We start from the raw sequence: 18,147 nt of genomic DNA on the forward strand, positions 1-18,147 counted from the left end.
TGCCCGTCAGTGTGAAATAAGCTATTTGCATATATTTGTGTATATACTTGTACATATATGCAACCACACTTAAGTTGCGGCCCTTGGCGTACATTTTACCTCACTAGAAACTACTTGATTACAAAATCAGACATAAAGATAGAAGATGTTACAGTACACTATTACTGAAAAAATACGTATTTTCTTGTTTTGTCTGTATGAAATTTTAGTTTGTACAGACTTTACTGGTGCTTTTTATGTAGCCTGAAGTAAAATGAGGCAAATATCTTGATGAGTTGATGTAGCCCCTGGAAGACCTCTTTGCACCCCTCAGAGATACATGTGACTCTGGTTGAGAAACACTGAGGCTATGTCTACACTGCAACACTATTTCGGGATACTGGAGAATCCCAAAATAGCTATCCTGCATCCAGAGCCGGCCCAAGCTACAGGCTGACTGGGCTACCGCTTGGGGCGCCCCATTGTAGGGGGCGCCACGTGGGGCTACTGGGCTGGGTGGGGGCGGCACCGCACATACCCCATGCGCCTGGGGTGGTGCCACGCATGCACCAGGTGCCCAAGGGTCGGGCCACGCATGCATCGCACTCCTGGGGGCGGCGCCACACTCCCAGGGCCTGGGGCACACAAATGGCTTGGGCCGGCCCTGCCCACATCTTCACAGCAAGTCCGTTACTTTGAAATATAACTGGCTCACTATTCCAATGTCCCTGTAAACCTCATTCCACAAGGAGTAAGGAACATTTTTGAACAGTGGGTTCTTTCAAAATCTGGTGCTTTGTAGACAGCGACAAATTACGAAATAAGCTATTTTGAGATAAGATCAAATAAGATACGCAAATTGTATCTTATTTCGAACTATGGTGCAGTGTAGATGCATCTGACTTAGTCTGTGATTACCTGCTGATGACATCTACTTTTAAAACTCCAGATTCTCACTCCACTCTATTGTTCAAGAAGCCAGAAGATGGACCCAGAGAGCAAGTTTGTAAGCAAAATGATAGCAGTAGTAGGTGGGGAATTTCTCTCTGCTGTAACTCTGGATTGCCAAACAGGATTGCAGATGAGGAATATCTTTGATTGGATATTTTAGTCAGCAAAGATCTTAGTTTTATTTTAAATTTTGCTGTATTAGTTAGTAAACAGAAAAGTCCCTCCGTGGTCTTTCCTTTTTGATGTACTTCTGTTTACTCCTTTTCACTCTAGTGGGAATGAAATGAACTTGATTGTTGATGACAGTAGTGTTTCTGGATTCACATATTTGATGATGTCAGCACAACTCAGGGAATCAATGGTGGCCTTAAGGTCAAGATGGTTACAAGTAGTTGAGCCAATCTCCTAGTACACACACCAGGACAGTATATCAGAAAACCTTTGATTACCTCTCCCATCTTGTCTCTCATTGATTAACACAAGTTATACTGACGTGATAAAAAGGATTAATTTTTCAGAGGCAATCTGTACTATATGGACGATTTTTTCATGGGATTTTGAATAGTAAGGACCAATGAAGAAATTATTTCTCTATCTTTCTCTCTCCCACTCTCTCTCTGTTCCTTCCAAGAATATCATGCTAACTGGGCTTCCTGCTATTTCATAATTTACATTAACAACAACAAAACCCTTGGATAAAACTACAGTTTCATTTCTCTCCATTTGTGCTTTCGGAGATCAGATGCAAAAAGAATACTGAAGTTTCAGTGCTTGCAAAGAGAGGCATACATTTTTTTTCCAAGTGCACATGCTTTTTAGGAATATGCACATGAAATATTAAGCAAATATGCCACCAGTGGTGCTCAGATTTAGATCCAATATTTCTCCCCACTCTTCTGCTTATGAGATAGAGGCACACTAGTCATAAGGAAAACTGCTATCTGGTGGTAACTATGGATGAACCTACATCTGGCCCTGCAATGGGGCTGGACAGCTACCCAGCGGCCCAGATGATTTAAAGGGGCCCCTGGCAGTACAGCAGAACTCAGGCAGGCTTCCGGGAATTGTGGTCAATTGAAGTTGCGTGAATGGTGCCTGTGAACAACAGCACACAGAAAGCCCCTACCTAGCAACCACTGTGAGAGGAGTGTGCCAGTCACTTTTGGGAGCTGCCTGATGTAAGTGCTGACCCCCTAATCCTCTCCTGCACCTCATATGTCCTCCTGCATCCTAACCCCTGTCCCAGCCTATTGAAAGTGAGTGAAGGTGGAAGAGAGAGTGTGACAGAGGGAGAAGGGATAGAGTGATCTGGGGTGGAGCCTTGGTGAAGGGATTGCACAAGGATGTGGCCCCAGGGAAGAGGCAAGACAAGGGCCTTTGGGTTTGCGCAATTAGACAGCTCAGAAGTGGAAGCTCTAGCCATGTCAGAAAAGTACGCCTGGCAGCACAGTTGGCAGCTTGCTGGGGACCAGCCAGCACTGGTGCAGCACTGCCCAAATGTCAGGTGGACCACCTCTGCATGGGTGCGATTTGTGCAACCAGGATGGCCCATTGACTGTTCTGCTCTGATATGTTACACAGATTTACAGCCACAGTTGTGTCTTAAGTCTGAAAAACACTTTGGTAGTAAAGAACTGTGGCTAAGACAAGTTTGTGTGATGCAGAAAAGTAATAATACACAAATAATTTTAATATAAATGTCCATTTAATATGGACTGACAGTTTAGAGAGCTATCAAACCAATTTTTTTTTAAATCTGCTAATCATTATTTCAAACTTACACTTTCAAGCATAAAATAAGAAAGGAAAAATTAATACAAACACAGAGTCCCTGGAAACATCTCCCTCTAGTCTTTGTCCTCCCTGTTCCTTACAGAAGTGCATATTACTCTACAAACACTTGCAGATTTGCACAAAAAATATCTCAGCAAGCATCTCATACCTGTTAAATTAGCTAATAGCACTAGAAAAGAGTAACATCTTTTACCTTTGGCATCTCTCTGAAGAAAAGGGACATGTCTATCTAGTTTCCCTATTGGTTGCTACAACAAGCTACAGTTTGTCAGCTTTGAGGAAAAACGATGCCAAAGGTAAAAGGTCTCAAGATTGCTTTTACTCATGTAAAATGTAGGCCCAGTTTAAACCAGACAACCCAGGCCCCACTTTAGGAATGCATCTCTATTCATGAAGAGTGCTAAAGTACATTCTTAAAGTATGTGCATAAGTGCTTTCCTGCATTGGGAAACCAATCCTGACAAACTATGAGAAATATTAGACAACCCCAGCTGTTGTTACGGGCGATAACTTTTGATCCTAATTGATGTGAGACGCCGTATAAAATTAAAAGGCCTCTTCAGCAGCTTCCAAACTCAGTAGGCTGCTGTGTATAATCTTCAAGATCATTTATTCAGAAAGTTCTTTGTTTGTGGTTGGAGAACAGTAACACTTTATCATTCTTTTGCCATTATTGCATATTGTTACCAATATTTTTGCAACTGTGTATGGGCAGAATTTGGGTTCTGCAGCTTTCTCCTCTCCTATTTATCCTCTCTTCTTGCCTTATTATCCTCCTGACCTACTTTGATGCTCAGACCCTAACTGGGGAAACACTTTTCTTTTTTGTGTAATTTTCAGAGGAATTCGCCTTTTAACGGGAGATCCAACTTGCCAACAAGCCCCAGGCATTAGGAACGGGCCTGACAATTTTGAACGAGTCCGGTGAGAACCTCTATAAAGTGCTACCAGGTCGTGGGTTGCTTTTTTCTGTACAGACTAACCCGGCTACCCCCTGAAGCTCCTGCTAATGGGTTATGCGTTACAAACAGCTAGTTCGTGTGAGTGACGCTGGTGGTTGCGGTGTCAGAAGAACCCCCGAGCTCCCTGCTCCCCGCGCGGGGCGCGCCAATGGAGGGAGGGGGGGGGGGCGGCAACACCCCCACGCCCAAGGCAGCTGCTGCGGCGCTGGAACAGCGGCTCCACCCAGCCCCAGAGGCGGAGACAAGGGGCGCGGCGGCCGTGGAACATGCCCTGGGCTCCCCTCTCCCGCACATCCGGATGGTTCAGCCCCGCGCCGCCCGGGAGCCGTGGCTGGCAGACTGCGGGCATAGCGGCACCTTTACTGCCCCATCTCACTGCGCAGCCGCAAAAAAAGCCGTCGGGACACGCAGAGGTGCCGGCCACCTCGACCGTCCTGCGCAGGCGCCCAAGACAACCCGCTTGCTCTCCCAGCCCCGCCCCCCGTTCCCGACTTGTGAGCATGCGCAGCGGCCTTGCCGGCTTGCCGCGCGGAGGGAGGGGGCGGGGCTCTCGGAAGTGCCGCTGGCACATTGGCCCGGCGGGGCGGGGCTGGTGTCGTTGCAGGGGCGGGGCTGCCGCGCCAGCTGCTGTTTTGGTTCCTGGTTCTGTGGGATTCCACGGGGCGCGAGCCGCAGAGCCCCTCCCCCTGCTCTTGCTGCAGGCCGGCACCGCCTCCCTCCCTCGCTCGCTCGCTGCAGGCAGCCGGCGCTGCCCATGGCCGCTGAGATCCAGCCCCAGGCGCTGACCCGCAAGCCCGTGCTGCTCAGCAAGGTGGAGGGCTCCCAGGATGTGGTGAGCATGGCCGCGATCGTGCCCAAGGAGGACGGGGTCATCAGCGTCTCCGAGGACAGGTACTGGCCGGGGGAGGCGGGCCCCTCGGTGCCGGGAGTCGCTAGGGAGCGTGCGTGGCTCGGCGGGGATGCTGCGGGCGTGTTGCGGGCTGGCTGCACTGGTCTGCTGTGCGCTAATGCTGGGGCGGGGATTGCCCCGCGTGCATCGATCCTGCCCTGGGGCTAGCAGGGCGCTCCCCTCCCTTCCCCTCCGTGCCGGGCTGGTCCGTGTCTTGCACGAGGAGGCACGGACGTGCGGCTGGGGCAGAGCACACGCTGCGCAGATGAAATATTGATCAGGCCTATTCGGTGTGCAGGGCACAGCGCTCGCTCTGCAGCGGAGCTCGCCGTGTCGTGTTCTCCCCGTTGCATCTGTGCTTGCATGAGTCAGGCTACGCAGACAGAAGCCAGGCTCCCTTGTGGCTGATGCCTAGTCACAACCCATCCCGTATCTTAACTTTTGTATCAGGTACTTTAAGGGTTTTGTGCTCACACATGTTAAAAGGATCTGTCCTGAAAACTAAAGTGAGTTTTCCCTCATAACACGCCCGTGTTACCGTAGTCCAGAAGTGGTATGCACTTCAAGGTATGACCCTTTATCATAAAATGACCTGGAGGATTTCACAAATGATGCACCTTGAGAAATCATGTCAGTAATATTTACAGAAGCCCAAGCTGGGTTTTTTTTCAGGCCAAAGTTGTACTTTTTTTTTAGGAGGCTTTTAAAACAACAGACCTTGCCTGTGTTTGATGTAACTTGCTAAGAAGGAGCTGTTAAATGTTTGTAGCAATTTGTCACTCAAACTACTGTAGTCTCATTCAATTTCTGTTAATATTGTCACTTCAAAAACCAGCATTTAGAAATGTCAAACTCAAAGTTGGTAACAGTGAGCAACAAATTGTAGCACTCAATAACCGTTTGTGCATTTTAGTCTTATTTTCAGTTAAGTAAAACTGCTAGATTGGGGAATCAACCACCCTTTGGCCTTCGATATAAGCAGTTTATATTACTCTTTAAACTGGTTTGAAAAATTCCATATTAAATACACTGATTAATCACATACAGCTTTTGACAAATCCATGTGAGGTCTATTTTACACTGGACAGAAGATGCCAGTGTTGCTAACTAAAACACTACTTTTAGTTTTTACCTAACAAAACATTTCAGTCTAGTTTTCTTTAATAACATATCTAAGTATACGAGAACAGTCGAGTATCTAGTATTGTAAATCTGGTAAAGTGTCTTGTTTCTTTTATAATTTTTAGTAGTTTTACTCCACAATATAAAAGTCATCCAATGATGCTTTTTTCTTTTCTGAAACAGTTCAAATTTTATTTAATTTATTGGCATTTCCCCTTACATCTAGAGTGGTTTCATTCTGTGAACTCTATAGGAATGCTTTCACTTCTAATAAAAATTGCCCTAGGATCCTAACTGGAATCCATAATATAATCATTCTATAATGTAGTTTTATCATCATTCAAGCAAAAGTGACTGACTTATTTGCCCCTAACAGGATGTTTAAAGAAATGTATCCCCTTTTTTTTCAGTGTACCGGAAAAAATCTAAGTCCTACTGTAAGTTAATTTCTGGTTAGCCCTCTGATGAGTGAACTATGCAAAATCTCATTTAAGTTAATCTGTGCAGTGGGTGCCAATAAATCGTAGTGTATATTATGGAAAGAACACACTTATGCTTCTAAGATGCAGAGATATACAGTGGAATTGATAGTAACTGAAAATGTGAAATCTATTTTTTAAAAGTGATTATGACCAAATTTTGCTATGTGAGACACTGAGTAAAGCATGAGTGTAATGGGAGTTGGTTCATAGTGAGGAGCTGGATTGATGTACTTGATGTTTTGAGGTGTTTGAGAAGTGTTTTCTTACATTGTTTACGTCAATAGAATGAATGTACTTGTTGTTTTTCCCCTTAGAGAAAGAATTGTTTATTGCACTACTTTTGACAAGGTACAAAATCCTCTAATTTTGAGGTGCCAGAATAATAGCATGTATTGCACTGTAAGTCAATGTTTCTGCACTCCACTACAAGCTTATTTGAATAGAGACTCTCTCAATGGAGTGAAAATCTGGAGAGTATCACTAAGGAACACGGTACTTCAGAATCTCCTGGTATGATGATTAATCTGCCTGATGGTAAAACTAGTTAAGTGTTTCTTTTGCTATTTACTGTTAGATGTTTGAAGTGCTGTTGGGGGATCTAGCAAAGCTAGAGGCACTTTGCTTGGGCATTCTGGAAACCTCTTCACCCTGCTAGTTGATGGTTTCTTTTATTAACCTTATTTAATTCATTATTTTAGGTAAAAATGGATTTATGCACGTGGATGTTAATTTCTGGGTTAATAGCTGAAGTAGGGATATTAGTAGCTAATTGTTTACTTTATAATAGGGTTGTGAAAGACTAGTCGACTATTGATAAGCAAATGCTTATTGGATAGTTGACACGCTAGTAAGGATGTTAAATACCAGTTAATTTACTAGTTGAGTAGTCGATGGAATTTCCATCGACTGGTCGACAGGCATCCACGTGGAGCCCAGAGTCAGTGGGACTTTTCGCTGGCCCCAGACTGCATGCGGTGTGCCAGCTTTGAAATGTACAAGAGTCCCCAGTGAGGGCTCTTGTGCATTTCGAAGCGGCAGTGCCTGCCCTGCTGACCCCGGGCTCCATGTGGCGCTACTGCTTTGAAATGCCACGTGGAGCCGGGGTCAGCTCAAGACTCCCCAGCTGACCCCAGGCTCTGGGCAGCATTTCCAAGGAACCCAGGACTGTTGCTACACTTCAGAGACGGAGGTGCCCTTATTGACTAATCGAATAGTTATGCAAATTGCATCAACTATTCAATTAGCTGATTAATCTAAATTTAACATCCCTAGCTGGAGTGCCAGCATGGACTCCCCAGTGCAGTGGGGATCCCTAAGCCTTGGGAGCCAGATTCAGGCAAGTCGGAGGCCAGATGCGGCCCCCCAGCCTGAAATTTCCTACCCCTGGTTTAAGTGACTATGCTAACATCCCTAGCGGCTTACACTCTTCAGTTATGTAATTGCTTTTAGCGATAGTTGGAAATTATAAAAAACTTCCTTGTAATCAATGAGGAGAGTTCATGCCTGTTTCCTAACTTATAGAAGGAAGGTATTGTTTTGGCTGAGGTGGGACCTGTTATGTATAGAGCTCTGCATATTTGAGGATATCTGACTTATATCTGTAGTTATGGACATCAATGGACCATGTTTGTGGATTGCAGATTGAATGTGGATAGAATTTTTTTTATCTCTATAGGGCTCTAATTACATATATCAGTTGTATGTGGGAAACTCTAGAATTTATTAATCAGCTTCAATCTTGGAAGGACTTGTATCCAATATTTGGAATTAGGAATTTTTTCATGAAGGCTAGCAAGTAGTCAAGTAGCTCTTTGATTATTCCTAACCTCCACAGTGTTAAAGTTTGGCTTTAAGGTGGGTGTGTATTTTGCATCATCTGGCTCTTCATTTCATAAACTATTTACAACAGGGGTTTTGATGTCTTTCTGTATTGTGTGCAATGCCCAGACTCCTGCGTTGGTTCACTGCTTTGTAAACTTCTAAGGATCATTTTAAACAATAACTAACAATACCATCATGAATGATGCAATATGAGAACCTGAACAGCATGTACTTTGTGTAACAACAACATTCTTAAAGTTTATCTTTAAAGTTCTTGAAATTTTTGGTTTTATTTTGGAAAAACTTGTAATCTGATGACCTCTGTACTCTGCAAAACTGGTTTCTGAATTCTGATCATAAAGTGGAAGTATGGAGATTAGACACTCTAAAAGATATTTAGGTTTAGCATAGCCCCTGAAATGTTTGAGTTGATGCTTATCATGGCATAGGATATTGAGCAATGGTACAATATATTATATGGATTGACATAGGAACAAATAATTGTTTAACATTTTATTTGGACTCATTGCTGTAGAAGTGAGTATATGTGTTCAGGCTGGTGAAAGCTAAAACTTATCTGAGAAAGTTTAAATCTGATAAAGTTCTGAGAACAAGATTATAAGATTTCCTCCCTACTGCCCTGCCTACTAACAAACTACTGGAGCTGACTGGTAGCACTTGAATGGCAATACATAGAATTGTGTATCATGTGTGACTTTGTTTTGAAAGTGTGCCAAAGCTTTTACACTTAAGACAACTTTTTGGAGTTTATTTGTCTTACATTTCCACTGCACGCATATTGGCCAAATTCTTACAGGTGCTTAGCATTCCGACATCCCATTGACTTGACAGGAAATCAAAGTGGATAGTATTTAACTTTTTTAAACAATAAAATTTTTTTCCCCTTTCCCCTTTTTTAATTTTTTTAACAACCCATTTAAATTGACAGCTAATATTCTGGCCTAAACTTAATATCTATTAAAATAATTATAAAAAATATTAAGCAGTACATGTTGGATGCCATATTTTAAAGAAAGTCAGATCACTGAGCTCATGGTAAGCACTTGGACCTACAGTTTGATGAGGTGCTAATCCAGCTTTTGACAGCAGTAGTCTTTTCTGTAGGTGAGAGAATATTTTCTTTTTAGTTTTCTTTTTTGTGGGTTCATCTAGTTAATAGTTCAAAGTTAAGAAACCAATGAGGGTTGAAAAAGCAGAAAAGTGTGTTCTCCTTTTCCAGTTTATGAATAAAAACAGCTGAGAGGATGAGATTTGCTAGTTCTGATGTGTTTTTGATCACTATGCTCTTCAGAAATCAGTTGAATTTTCTAAGCACAACTTTTGTGGTTGTTGAATAAATCCATTCGTTTTAAATGCAGAAGATGTTTTGGAACCATTTATAATAAATGGATTTCTTATATCTAGCCATTTTATTTAACAAAACAATTTTTAAAAGCTGTTTTTAATGCTTTAATTGATTTTGAATTTCTATCCCATAGTTTAAATAGGTGAAGATCCCTGAGAGTTTGCATTCTGAGTTCATATTGTCCTCTTTATTCATTCCACATCCAATGAACTGTAAAATTAACTTGCACAACAGCATCAGAAGTGCAATTTGAGGTTTTAAAATTTAGGTTGGCATAGTTTGTCTTAGCACATCTATCTGTAGATTGTCTTCTGGGCATGTTTGCCATACAAATTCTCCAACAGAATCACTGACTAAGGGTTTTGAGCTATAGAAGGAATTTTAGATTTTTACATGTTAGTTGTATTGCTCAATATGGTTGTAGGGAAAGCACACTTTTCAGGGTAGTTCTTAACTCTCTTGTGAAATACACTGTAAGGCCGTGGTCACCAACAGGTCGATCGTGATCAACTGGTCAATCATGAGGCCTCAACCAGTCGATCGTGAGTCGTCCTGTCCGCACCACCCCCATTTCCCTCCCACCCCCGAGAAGCCCTACTACCTACCTCCAGTGAAAATGGAGGTAGTGTAGGCTTTCCGGGGATGGACAGAAGTCTCGCATCTTAGCGCCACTTCCGGTGCTTCCGGAAGTAGTGCTAGCAGCTCTGCTGGGTGTACTGCGGGAGGGAGCATCGGCTCCCTGCACCGCATGGGAGGGGTGAGTCAGCCCCAGGGGAGGCGCGCGTGTGGGGTTTCCCTGTGCCGGGGGGGGAGGGGTTGGCCCCGGGGCAGGCGTGCGCTGGTTTCCCTCTGGGGGTGGGGGAATCCTGGGAGGAGGCAGATACAGGGGACTCTCTGCCTCCACTGGCACCCCACTCCCTAGCTACAGAACTCTGTCTCCACTCCCTGAATTCTATTCCCACTCCCGTGTCCCCAGCCACAGAAGTCTGTCCCCACTGCCCTGTCCCCAGCTGCAGAAACCTGTCCCCACTGGCGCACTGTCCCCTGCTGCAGCACCCTGTTCCCTCTCCCCTGCCCGCAGCCGCAGAACTGTCCCCACAAAATGTATAATTATAAATGCTTCATTTTAGATTTAAATAGCATGAATAAGAAACAGACCATTTATTTCATAACTATAAACACCTGATTTTAATTTTATACATTGCATAATTTAAAAATAAACTGTTTTTCAGAGTGTGTAAGTAAGGGCTGGGGGTAGCAAATGATGGACAGGAGGAGAATAGAAAGGGGCAGGGCTTCAAGAAAGGGGCGGGGCGGAAGATTTTCGCCTGTTCGGAGATTTAAAAAGGGATCTTTGGTCTCCAACCTTTTTACACCACTGCTGTAAGGTATAGAAATTGGGCCATTCAGCTATTAAATACTCAGAAGAAACTCTAGTTCCTTGTAGGGACGTAACCAACTAGTCATCAATAGGGTAAGCATAAGCTTATCGGACAGTTGAGTAGTGACTCGACTAATTGCTTTCCCCTCCTTGCTGCCTCTGATGGACTTAAAAGCCAGTTCCCTTGAGCACCATCCAGGTGCTGGGACCAGGTGCGAGCCGGGACAACTTATTCCCAGCTTGCTTTGATCTCCCCTGCTGCACTTCAGCCTTTTAAATGTAGTAAGAGCCTGCAGGTAATACATTTGAAAGGCAGAGGCACAGCGGGGTTAGCTTCTGGGGCCGGGAGCTAACCCCGCTGCAGCTCCACAGTTTCCCTTGCTTATTGACTAGTCAATGGAAATTCCACCAACTAGTCAATTTTTATTTTAAATCCTACCTAGGAAGTATTTTTAGGAAGAGGTGAAAATTCTGTGATCTGAATGCAGCACCCCAAAGAGAGGATGTGGTGGAGTGCGATACTGTGTAGCTTAGTTCCTGAATCCATGAGTACAGTGGGGGTGTTAGTCTCAAGATAGTTGATCATGGGTTCACTGTAGAAGTTGAGGGACTGTGTCATCAGTGCAAGATCTGAGTGTGTTGGCAATGGGTGTTTGAATGTGGAATGTCTACCCTAGAAAACTTCGTATGCATTCTCAAACATAGTTGACTGCAGAAGTAGTTGTTACTTAAACAGTACCATAGCTGTGGATACTACTTTAAACAGTGCCATAGTTGTGGACAAATAGGAAGAGTCCAGAGAAAAGCAACAAATATTCAAGAAATGTGACCTATGAGGAAATGTTAACAAATGGGACGTGTTTAATATTGAGAAAAGAAAACTGAGGAAGGACCTGATAATCTTCGAATACATAAGGGCTTGTACAAAATAGGGATGTTAAATATCGGTTAATTGAATAGTCGAGTAACTGCATGAATTCTTATCTGTTAGTCGACGATTCTAAAGTTCCCAGGGACAGGGCCAGCAGCTGGGGCAGGGCCGGCAGCCAGTGCACTCTGGCTTTGCTCCTAAGGAGCCCCCTGTCACTCCGCACAGCTGCCTCTGTGTCAGCTCTGAGCCTCTGAGTGGGGCTAATTAATCACCTGTGAAGCTCTGCTGCCGCGCTTCTCAGAGGGAACACTTTCTGCGAGGGGAGCCAGTTTAAAAACCAGCTCCCCTTGTGGACTGGCTGTCTGTCACCCTGTACTGCTGCTGCTTCTAATAAAGAGGCAGCAGTGCAGGTTGTCAACAGCCCCTTTTCAGGGGGCGGTTTGAGCTCCCAGACTCGGCGCAAGCCGGAACTGAGCTGGGCTGCCTGGCTGCGAATACAATTTAAATGCAGAACTGCAACAGAGGTAGATCCCGGACCCATCACAAGCCAGGACTGCGCCAGGCTGCTGGCCAGCCTGCTAAAAAATGTACTGGCAAGGGTGGGGGATGGAAATTCATGTAGTCTATAGCATTAACCTGTAAGTTTTTGCTTATTGATTAATCAACTACATTTCTACATCCTTAGTACAAAAAGGATGGTTATCAGTTGTTCTGCATGCACAGTGGAATGTGGTAAGAAGCAAGTGGCATAGCTGGCAGCAATAATGTTCAAATACATGCTATAAGATGCCTTCTAGCTAAAAGGATAATTAAACTCTGGGATAGGCTGTGCAATCTGCATCAGTAGAGGTTTTTTAAGAACAAGTTAGACAAGTCAAGGAAAGTCTAGATTTGCATGGTCCTACTCGGATCCAGTCCCTTGTGCTGATGACTTCATTGGTCTTTTCCAGCCCTCCATTTAAATGTTTGTATGAAAATGGGAAACAATGTATAAGTCATCCCTGGATGTGAGAAGGGACTATGGAGAAATTAGGGTTACAGTTACAGGTGTGAGTTAATGAGATACTTATTGTTATGGACATAATTGTTTCGTTTGGGATTTTTAAGCTTATTGATAAATTAGAACATGGTGAAAAGTATCAGGGGGTAGCTGTAGTAGTATGTATCTGCACAAACAATGAGGATTCTGTGGCACTTTAAAGACTAAGATTTATTTGAGCACGATCTTTTGTGGGCAAAGACCCGCTTTGTTGGCTGTGTTGAGGTGGAAATTACAGAAGCAGGCATTAATATACTAGCACATAAAAAGAAGGGAGTTAACTTATCAAGTGGAGGACTAGTACTAACTAGCCCAATTCAGTCAGGATGAATCTGACCCACTCCAAACAGTTGACGAGATGTCAATACCAAGAGAGAAAATTGTTTTTGTAGTGAGCCAGTCATTTCTAATCTCTATTCAAACCCATATTAATAATGTCAAGTTTGCAAATGAATTGCAGCTCTGTGGTTTCTCTTAAAGTCTGTTTTTGAAGTGTTCTTGTTGAGGATGGCAGCTTAAATCCCTGGTTTAAAAGTGAGTAATTAACTACCTGATGATGCAACTAGGCTTAACTACTCTATCAGAGGCAGCAGCATGGGGGGAGGGCCGAGGAGACTGCTGTGAACCAGCTTCTGCCCACAATGGGCCCATGCTGGCCACAAGCAGAAGATGTTCCAGCAGCAGCTCCATCTGTGTCCGCCTGACTCTTACTACTTTTAAACTGCAGAGCTACAACATGGGCAGCTCCCAGACCTGGCGTGAGCTGGGATTGAGTGCCTTTCCCTATTGATAAACATTCTATCGAAATCACAATTAGTTAAATACCCACTTCTTAACATCCCTCTCTTAATTCTGTTACTGAGATTACAAAGAGATTGAAACATTCTACCATTTTTTGTATGTTACTGATCTTGATGTCTGATTTGTATCCATTTATTCTTTTGCATAGAGACTGTCTGGTTTGGCAAATGTATATGGCAGAGGGGCATTGCTGTTAGTACTGTTACAGGTTAGGGGTATAATAAATCTATCTGATCATTAAGAATTACCTTTTCCAATGCTGCAACAAGGATACCTTGCCTCTTATTCTTTACTATCAAAAAGGGGCTCTATGCTGAAAACTAGCCTTTTACAACATCTAAAATGGAATTTAGAAATTATGAATTGTGCCTGTATACATTTCCCATTGTGCTCAAATATTCTATATGTTTCTGTAGCTACAAAGAAGACTATTAGACTCGCTGATTCAAGGTCTCTCTCCTTGAAGAGCAAGAATTTGTCTAGTAATTCCCAAGTTTCTGTGGTTCCCTTGCTTTAGGAATTAGGAGTAATATTTCTTTTGCTGAAACAGCTTTTGCTGCTATTAGGTAAGAATCAATATTCTTCACTCTTGCTAGATGATTCTGCCATGTGACAGAAAGATGGGATAGCTCTATGATTAAGCAATCCACTCCCATGGTGGAGGGAGGCCACTGTAATTGTAGCAATATGATTCTATAAGGAGAAACAGTTGCATAACCTAGGGACTGTAAAGTACAGCCCTTAAGTACAGGGAAGTGAATCTGACTTCATACACAATAAATCCTTTCTCTTCTCTCTCTCTCTTTCTCTTTCTCTCTCATTTAATAGAACACTCAGTAAATTAATGGGAACTGATTTATCTATCCTGCTCTAAGATGATGCTCCCAGCCTGTAAATAATCTTACTGGATTTCTGCAGGGATTTTAGCTCAGTTTGTCTGACTATTTAATGTAACCTATCAGCTTCATGTTCTAATTCAGTTTGGTTTTGATTATTTTAAGCAAAAAGTGGAAGCAATTAAAGACTGGGTTAATTTGTTCACATTTCTGGCAGCTTGACACGTTGACCTATTTTTTTAAAATGGTTGAGCACATTGAGTCTGATCAGCCAATAATGGCGAGGTCACTCTGATGGTACCTGCAGAGATACAGATGCATGCTACTCTCCATTATCCATAGGAGCTGGATGGGAGGGGAAAATATTGCAGAGCATTAACTTGAATATGCGTGTATCCTATTTCCCAGAGAACCTGGTTTGAGGCCCCCCCCCCCCCTGCATTTCTTCCTCTTGAGGTGAGTTCTTTACTTGAGTGTTCTGTGGTCACTTGACTTTTTGGATGAGTATGTGGTCCCCCAGTTGTCAGGAAATCTCCTGGAAACTTTCACCATGTTCCATATTCCAAAAGCTGTAAACCAGAGTACAGCATAAAGAGGCTAAAACTACAAAAGTCAGCTATTTTTAAAAAGGACTGCTTCTCAAATTAACTTCATTCGTATTCCCCTTTTGCTGTCACCTAAAATAAATGCTGCTTTTCTTTGTAAAAGCTTAGGCTATGTCTACACTACACAGATTTTAGCAATAAGTCCATGTTGACACAGCCTAGTCAGACTAACTTTCTGATTCTTTTTGCATAACACAGTATTGCATCATTGGGCTTAGAAAAAAATATTTGCGCAGTATTTGTGTAACTTAAAGAATTTCTTCCTTGGACTGTCGTTAACATGTACCAGTAGGGAAACATTTCACTTGTTATTGGGTTTCATAAAAGCTTTTTATAGATCCAAATATTAGGTCAATTTATGTCTGATTGTGTTCCTTAAAACTCTTGAGTAAACTATTTGAGTACTTGAAAAAAAATCTTAAGTGAAACAGAGGTCAAAAGTAGTCTGTTTTGGGGAGGGTAGAACACAATTGCACAATGAAATAATATAAATAGTGTGTTAACTTGCTTGGATTAATATGTAGAGATAAACATCTTCAGTTCTTTAAACCACACATTAATACTCTAAATGTAAAGATTTCCTGATTGCTTGCATGACATTATATAGAAAGAAGAAATTTTGTAGTGGGTAAAAGACTAGAGACTAATAATTTTAGATGAAGGTTATTGTGCATGAGTCCATGCACCTCCTAGCTGGTGAAAGCCAGCTGAGTACTATGCCTATTACTAATTTAAGCAGTTAATGCCTCCTTCAGAGAAGCAAACGTCTATTTAAAAAAGCCATCGATCATTCAGTCCTGGAAAAAAAATGCCCCAAAGCCCTGTCCAGCTACTCTCGTATTGGAAACATCCTATTCCTAGGCAAAATAATTGAGCAAGTACACCAAGCTTCATCACATGGCAGCCAACATTCTGGGGCTTGAGGGATCAGACTTCCTCACAGATACATGTCTAGAGGGTCTACAACACCAAGGTGTTCTTGCCTGTTTCCATGGCCATAACTTCACGGTTGTGCTTCTGGACCTTTGCAGCCCTTCTGTCAGTATAAATCACATAGTATTACTCATAAGCTTTACCTGACACAGCAGGAGGACGTAGTCTAGCACAAGTGACTCCACATTCCCCAACAGCAGAGCTCAGGGATTGGTGACGGGCAGCTTCTCCTCCTCTTGAAAGGCCTTTACTTGTGGGATCCCACAGGGATCTTCTCTGGAGAGAAGCCAATGGTTCATCTCCCAATAATATGTTGACACTGTTTCTAGGTGATATAGATATACAATTGTTTTCTGCTGATGTAACCACTATCTCTACGCCAACAAAAACATCATTTCTTAAATGGAGAACAACTAAGCTGTTGCTTTGAAGAACTAACAGACCCTGTTTCCATCTTCTTTGGAAGGCACACAACTTGCAATTCATTTGCCAATGTGCAAAGCTTCATGGTACTACCTGACTCCTCACTAAGCTTGAGTGACTAGGTAGCATCAGTTTCCCAAAATCCTTTCTTTCACTTCCAGATTAAGAAACTAGATGCCATCCTCTGGGACAAAGACTTAGCCACAGCGATCCATACATTTGTCATTTCCAGGCAGGATTATCGTAACTGGTTTTCACACTGACCTTCAGATAAAACCAGACACCTACTCCAGCTGTTATAGGATGTTCCTGTCTTTCTCTTTCTCTGTTTTAAGCCATCATTAGCACTGCTTACCTGTGCTCAAGTCCTTCCACTGGCTACCCACCTGCTTCTGATGCTAGTTTAAGGCTTTGGTCTGACTTTTCAAAGCAATTAATGGATCGATACCCAGCTACATTAAATGTTGAATATTAATCTGTGAGTAACAAAGAGAGCTGTATACTTATAGACTCATAGACTTTAAGGTCAGAAGGGACCATTATGTTCATCTAGTCTGACCCCCTGCACAGTGCAGGCCACAGAATCTCACCCACCCCTCCCAGAATAATCCTCTCACCTATATCTCAGATATTGAAGCCTTCAAATACTTTGAAGACCCCAAGATGCAGAGAATCCTCTAGCTGTGATCTGTACCCTATGCTACAGAGGAAGGTGAAAAACCTCCAGGGCCTCTGCCAATCTGAGACAAAGTAGACTGTAAATTTCCAGGATGAGTTGCTGAAGGTAAAGAACATGCGGTCAAGGTGATTTGGCTATAGAACAAACTCTTGAAGATCAAGTGAAGCTAGAGACTATCTGAGAGAGATTCTACAAAATCTCCCTCTTCAAAAAGGCTTTTCAACCATAAAAATAACACTTCTTTTTCTCCCTAAAACACTAACCGACTTACAAAACCCCTGAAACAATGCAACCTTAAAAAATGAGGGAAAGAAATTCTTAACATCCAATACAAACTGTCTTTCTTCCCCAATGTGGGAGAATTCTAGAAGCTCCATGAAACCCACTAGTGACTTCTAGGCATGTTAGATATCAGGTTATTGAACAGTCGTGTAAACACATCAAAACTTTGTGGTTACATGACTTTTCGATAGTCCCCCGGGGTGGGGCTGGCAGCCAGTGCACTACCGGCCCCACTTCTGAGGAGGCCCTGTTACCTCACGCTGCTATTTCTGTATCTGAGGCAGCAGCGTGGGGTGGTAGACAGGAGCCAGTCTGAGGGGAGTCACTTGAGAGAACCAGATCCCTTTGCAGACTGGCCACCTGTTGTTCCACACTGCTGCCTTTGATTTAGAGGTAGCAGTGCAGGGTGGCAGGAGGCCCTATCCATGGGGGTTCTTCACTGCCAAAGCCTTTCAGTGTGGTGAAGAAACTGTCTCCACCTGTCAGAGCACAATAGCAGTGAGAAGCACTGGGACACCATATCCCTAAAAATGGCTGTAGATGCAGTTGAGGGTTCAGGCATGTAGGACACTCTGCTGTACTGTACTTGCCTAAGGTGTGCCTCACTGTCTGTCTGTGCTGCTCTTTATACCTGTGTTAGCTGGGCATGCGGTTTCTATATTTTATACACCACCATAGATAGATTGCATCACAAGGTTGCACTGTCTCCATAAGAGGCAGAAGCAAGTGTGCCAGCGATGGAGCAGCTGACCCATAGTGGGTTTGAGAGGGGACCAGTATCCCAGACTGAGGAGACTACGTCAGTCAGGCCTAAAGTCACTCAGGAAAGGATTGCAAGGAACCGACGCTGCCTGCTGCAGAGAGCAGAAAGTTCTGCAGGTCCTCCTGTGGGAACAGGATCATAGGCTTGAAGCCAGAAGGGCTGGGTAGT

The 18,147-nt window shown here is 43.3% G+C and overlaps 1 protein-coding gene across 1 annotated transcript in view; it reads left to right on the top strand.

The window, feature by feature from the left end:
- Positions 1-4,268: 4,268 nt before the first annotated feature.
- The window catches only part of WDFY2 (WD repeat and FYVE domain containing 2), a 115,277-nt gene continuing 101,398 nt past the window's right edge, over positions 4,269-18,147 (top strand). The window contains exon 1 of the mRNA XM_014574504.3: positions 4,269-4,577. Within this exon, the coding sequence (XP_014429990.2) occupies positions 4,441-4,577 (137 nt within the window). The 5' untranslated portion in view covers positions 4,269-4,440. The remainder of the gene's footprint in view (positions 4,578-18,147) is intronic.

Source organism: Pelodiscus sinensis, chromosome 1, assembly GCF_052426305.1.
Source record: "Pelodiscus sinensis isolate ZL-2025 chromosome 1, ASM5242630v1, whole genome shotgun sequence".
Taxonomy (NCBI): Eukaryota; Metazoa; Chordata; order Testudines; family Trionychidae; genus Pelodiscus; species Pelodiscus sinensis.